At 46.4% G+C, this 5,866-nt stretch overlaps 1 protein-coding gene across 1 annotated transcript in view; it reads right to left on the reverse strand.

Moving 5' to 3' along the window:
• Positions 1-1,068: 1,068 nt before the first annotated feature.
• LOC103750784 (WD repeat-containing protein 87-like) overlaps positions 1,069-5,866 on the reverse strand; it is a 32,740-nt gene continuing 27,942 nt past the window's right edge. Inside the window, 3 exon segments of the mRNA XM_029556598.1 lie at positions 1,069-1,305; positions 2,096-2,389; positions 2,391-3,025. Of these exon segments, the coding sequence (XP_029412458.1) occupies positions 1,069-1,305; positions 2,096-2,389; positions 2,391-3,025 (1,166 nt within the window).

Consider the following 5,866-nt stretch of genomic DNA (forward strand, 5'->3'; position numbering starts at 1 on the left):
AAAAACAAAATTTTTTAAAAAATACAGTCATATATCACTTAAGGACAGGACTATGTTCTGAGAAATACATCATTACCCAATTTTTCTGTTGGGCAAACATAGACTATACCCACAATAACTGAGCTATTATATAACTAGGTAACATAAGCTTATAGAACCACTGTCATATAGGTTCAGTATGGACCTAGTGTGTCATATGACTACATTGTATAAAAGTATCTTTAGGGGGCTGGAGAGATGGCTCAGTGGTTAAGAACACTAGTTGTTCCTGCAGAAGACCCAGGTTCGAATCCCAGCACCCACATGACAGCTAACAACCATCTACAACTCCAGTCCCAGGGGATCCGATAGCCTCTACTGACCTCCAGGGGCATTGCACAACACAGGTGCACTTACCTACATGCAGGCAATGCACGCATACACATAAAATTAAAATAATAAATAAAATTAAAATTAAAAATGTTAAAAAGTGACAGGTGTGGTGGCTCATGCCTTTAATCCCAGCACTCGGGAGGCAGAGGCAGGCGGATCTCTGAGTTCAAGGCCAGCCTGGTCTATGTAGTGAGTTCCAGGACAGCTGGGGCTATAGGGAGACCTTGTCTCAAAAAGGCAAAAAAAAAAAAAAGTTAAAAAGTATCTTTAGGGGGTTGGAGAAATGGCTCAGTAATCAAGATCATTGTCTGCCCTTGAAGAGGTTTGAATCTCATCACACACGTGATGGCTAACAACTATCATAACTCTGGTACAGGGGACTCCCATGCCCTCTTCTGACCTCTTTGGCATTGCACAACACAGGTGCACTTGCATGCAGGCAATACACTCATATGCATAAAATGTAAAAATAGACTTCCAGAAGCCCAAGGAGAGAACATAGTTCTCCCCTCTCCACTTTGGACTCTGCTGATCCATCAGGACACAGTCAGCTCTGGTTCCTAGGCCATTGTGAAATAGGACACAGCTCAAGAGAGAAAATGGTGACAGCAGCACGTCAGAATGGAAGTTTGGCAAATGTCCTGGCACCAAATGAAGAGAATGGAAGCCAGGAAGCAGGGCAGCCTTCAGGTAAATTCAGTGATAGTGCTGCCGCTCTATCTCAGGCTCCAGAGTTCCTGCAACCTCCTGGGCACCTCCCAACTCCTGTGTACTCCAAGGTGCAGGATCCTCTGGCATCCCAGTGGCAGCCCTGGAGCATGAACCCTCCATGGGCAGCTCCACACCCACTTCCTGCCATGGTCCCAGAACCCCCCAGCCACCAGCAGCCATGCTCAACGTCTTGTGACCAATCAGATCCTCCATGAAGACCCACTGAGGAACAGAATCATGCAATTTTGTAATTGGTGGCTCGTTGCTCCACTTCACTATGAGAATAAAGTATGGAATTTTTTTAAAAGGTAAAATCAATAAAATATAAAATAATACCTTTAGATCATTTGTATATGAAAATAAATGGACTTCATGTTCTGATACACTTGGTTCAAGCTCCAATATACCTAATTGTATAGGTGCAAATATTCTGAAACTCAATAAAAAATCTGAAATTAGGGCCAATGGGATGGCTCTGTGGGTGAAGGTGCTTGTGCCAAGCCTGATGACTTGAGTTCAGTCCCCAGAACCCAAACAGTGGGGAAGGAGAAAATCAACTCTGACAAGTTGTCCTTTGACCTCTAAATGTGTGCTGTGGCATACACACACACACACACACACACACACACACACACACACTCACACACAGCCCTCTGTTTCTACTTTCTAGCTGTAGTGGTGTGTTTCCTCTTCTGTGCACTTCAGTCCACAGGGTCTCATTATGTAGCCCTGTCTGGCCTTGAACTCATTATGTAGACCAGGCTGATGTTGAACCCACAGAGATCCACCTGCCTCTTCCTCCTGAGTACTGAAATTAAACGTTGGGCAACCACATCCAACTAATAAACTTTGTAAAAAAAACTTCTGGGCCAGGCATGATGGCGCACGCCTTTAATCCCAGCACTTGGGAGGCAGAGGCAGGTGGATCTCTGTGAGTTCAAGGTCTGCCTGGTCTACATAGTGTAGTTCCAGGCCACCTGGGACTACAGGGAGACCCTGTTTCCAAAAAGACAGGAGCTTGGGATCCACCACAAAACAGACGGCAGAATAACCGCTCCCCGGGCACCAGCTCCATGGCCTTCAGGGCCTCTTCCGAGATGACCTTTTGGGATCGAGGTTCTTCTGTCCATAGCAGGTCCTGTAGCAGCCTCTGGATTCAGGGGGACTTAAGCTGGTACAGGTCCGTGAGCTGGTGGAACTGTTCCATCCAAGCAGCAGTGCCTTTGGCATACTTCTGCTGCAGCATCCATGAAACATGGTAGAGTGCCACAAATGTCCTCCATGGTGGTACGTCTTCCTTTTTTTTCCAAGATGGGCTTTGTCTTCTCCAGTTTGGGCAATTTGGGATACCTGCCTTTTCTCTTAAAAGCTGTGAGATCCTTTTGAAACATCAGTGCTAAGGTCTGTTTTTCCACATACTCACGGGCACCTGTGAGAACGTCTCTTTCGGCAGGATAAAGATGTCTTGTTTCCATCTCTTTGAGAGCATTAGATAACTGCTGTATCCTTGTACTTCAGTATGGCTCTCCCAGAAGATGCCAATTTACAACCTTTGAGTCTGTAATCTTCTTGGGGATAGATGGTGACATTGGTACAGTGACAGGCATCATCGTCATCTTCACCTTGGAAAATGTGGGGAGCTCTACCCTCCCCCTTGAGACTTGGCAGTCCTTCTTAAACATCAAGGCCAGGGAATTTCTATCCACAAAGGGATCAGTAGCTCTGGGAACATCCCTTCTGATTGGATAAAGGTGTTTTGTTTCCTTGACAGCAGTGGAGAACTGCTGAGCCTGTTTTCCCTGTAGGGCTTGGTCAAGGGAGGCCAACTGAAAGCTTCTGGGGTTTGAGTCTTGGTGGTCGATATTAACACTGACTCGGGGATGGAGAATGACTTCTTCCAGCTCTATTTTTCTTTTCATTGGAGGGATCACTTTTAAGTGCACTAGACTCAAAACATCCTTACAGGGTTGTGATATGCCAGTGTGACTTAAGTCCAGTCCTAAGTGTTGAACAATGGTCTCAAGCTTGGAGCCATGTATCCCTTTCTGGTATTTTCTTGAAGTTTCTGAGGAGTTGGCTCAGTCGATGGACACTGTCCCTAGAAAGCTGTTCTCCTGTTTCCAGCTTTCTTAAGACCTTGTTAATCCAGTCCTCAACTGAGATGCTTGCTTCCATGTCAACTGGTCTTTCATATCTTCCAGCTGGCTTTTCAGGAGAAAAGGCAGGGGTTGGAGGTACAACCTGATCGTTAGTTTCCTCCATTGGAACATCCCGATATTGCAAAATCCATTTCCAGCTGCCACCTTTAGGCTTCTGTAGTTTCATGATAATAGGTAATTGGAACTGTGGTCTGTGGAGAACTTCTGGGATTTGAGTCTCTAAGTCAGTTTCCATGGCTTGTGAAAAACCCTTCCTACCTTTCTCTAAGACCACAGTCTCTTGTCTTCCCAATGAACTTGTCGTGAGTAGTCCGCCAAGAGCTTGACTGTACAGTCTTTCTTTCAAATCCACACGACCCACTGATACTTTCAGGGGTGTTCCTCTTTTTTCTCTGGGGCTACCTGGAGAGGTATTTTTAGGGGAATCTTCTGAAATCTGGACTCTCTCTTTCTATCAAGCAAGCCCTCTTTCTTAGAAAGCATTTTTCTCCTAGCACTCTCTCTCTTAGTGGTTTGGATAAGCCCACCTCTGATGTCAACAGTCTTTCTTCTTTTGAAAGCATCACCCCTGTAAGTCTGCTCTGCTCACTCTCCTCCTCTTCCTCCTTCTCTTCTTCCCCCACCTCTTCCTCCTCCTCCTCTTCCTCCTTCCTCTCCTCTTCCTCTATCCCCTTCGCCTCATGCAGTCTCCCTTCCCCACTGCTACTCAATTCCTTCTCAATGAGACTTTCCTCACTGGGACAGGACTCCTTGGGCAGGCCCTCTGGTTCACTAAGTCTCAGTTCCTTCCTGCTCAAGCTCTCTTCTTCCTCCTGATCCTCCTCCTACTTGTCCTTCCCCTTCTTACTCAGGTGCCCCCACTCTTGCTGGATGAGGAGTTCCTCCTCTTCCTCACCTGGATGGTCCTTTGCACTAAGCCTCTTTTTCTTCTCAGTCAATCTCTTTCTTTTTCCTTTTTTGGATCAAACTCTCTTTTGCTCCTCAGCCAAGTTCTCTTCTAATTCCTCTTCACTCAAACTGACCTTTTCCTTCAGATAGCTCCTTTCCCGTTTCTTGGATCCGATCTCCTCCTCTTCCCCTTCCTCTGGGGTCTCCTCTGCCTTCTTCTTAGGCACCCCTTCTCCTGGGTAAGTTAGACCCTCCTCGATTTCCTCATCAGCCAAGCGCTCAGATGACTCCAAAGAGTTTCTCTCTGACATTCTTTAACAACCACGACATCTGGATCTTTTCTGTTTTGCTCAACTCAAATCTCTGGCAAAGCTCTGCTAGCTGCCTCTTCTTTAACAGCTTTTGCTCCTGGACCTTCATTAACATCAACTCTACCTGGGTTTTAGTAAGGAAAACCTTCTTCTGGGCCCGTTTTAATAGCCTGACGTCCACCTCCAACCTGTCTTCCTCTGACGGTGTTCTTACTCTCCGGGCTGATCTGTCATCTAGGACTCTCAGTAGGCTCCCTCTTGTCCGTTCTTCCTCCCATTCCCTCACAACTTCCCTCCTACGACCATCAATTTCAGCCCCTCTCCCAGTGGATGGACTCTGTTCTACTTATGCTTTTGTCTTCGCCAAAGGTACTGAACGCATTTCTTGAATCATCCCGGCCGTGAGCCTGAGCAGTTGATTCTCTTTCACCTCTATACCTTTTGCTTTGGAACTAACTCTTTGGTCTTCAGAACGAATCCACCTTTCCCGTTTTGTCACTGTTATACCTCATTCACAGGACCCCAAGAAGACCACCAAGGAGCCAACACACCAAAAATGCAAAAGCAAGGTTTATAGTTTATTCAGGCTTAAGCTGGGCTCTCAGACCTAACCGATATAACGGAACGGTGCTAAGAGCCCCGGGTGGGGGAAGAAAGGGCTCTTTATAGGTTAGAGACAAAGGGAGGAGGTGAATAACAGTGTCACTTTGTGGTTGGTCCAAGAGTCCTGCTCGTGCCAACACACCTTTGAACTGATCGATTGTACAGGATGCGGTCGTGGAGATTTTTTTTTTTTTTGGTGGGTGTTATCAGGGTTGTGGAATGTGCTGGCCATCTGTGTGGTCAGGAGTCTTTATTTTCACTCTATAGAGCAGTGTTCATACCGGGTTTATCTAATCTATAGTTTCCTGGAAGGGGAACAGCAGGGGAGGAGTAGCAGCAGGCATGCATTTCAAGCATTACACAGAAGCTGAAAAGAGCAACCAGTGTGGTGTCGGAAGGGGTTGCATGGGAGGATCTCTGGGTCCTACAATCCCCCCTTGTCTTGTATCTGGGGAACACAATCATGGGTTCTGGTCAGTTAGTTCATAAGTGTCTGGGAGGTCTGTCCTAAGGGGCATATAAGCTTGTTGTCTCTGCACCATAAGTTGGATGGTGCCTAACCTGTCTTTTATGAACTGCACTAGTCTATTAAGAATGCATGGCCCTAGAGTGAGTATCAGAAACAGAATTATGAGAGGGCCTAGGAGAGTGGAGATGAGCGTAGTCAGCCATGGGGATTTGTTGAACAAAGATTCGAACCACCTCTGCATTTCCTGCCTCTGTTTATGTCTGGCATCTAGTCCCTCTCTGATCTTGGCCATGTTATCTCTTATAACTCCTGAATGGTCTCGGTAGGAGCAACATTCTTCCTTCATCCTTCAG

Source organism: Nannospalax galili, unplaced genomic scaffold, assembly GCF_000622305.1.
Source record: "Nannospalax galili isolate Female #2095 unplaced genomic scaffold, S.galili_v1.0 scaffold886, whole genome shotgun sequence".
Taxonomy (NCBI): Eukaryota; Metazoa; Chordata; class Mammalia; order Rodentia; family Spalacidae; genus Nannospalax; species Nannospalax galili.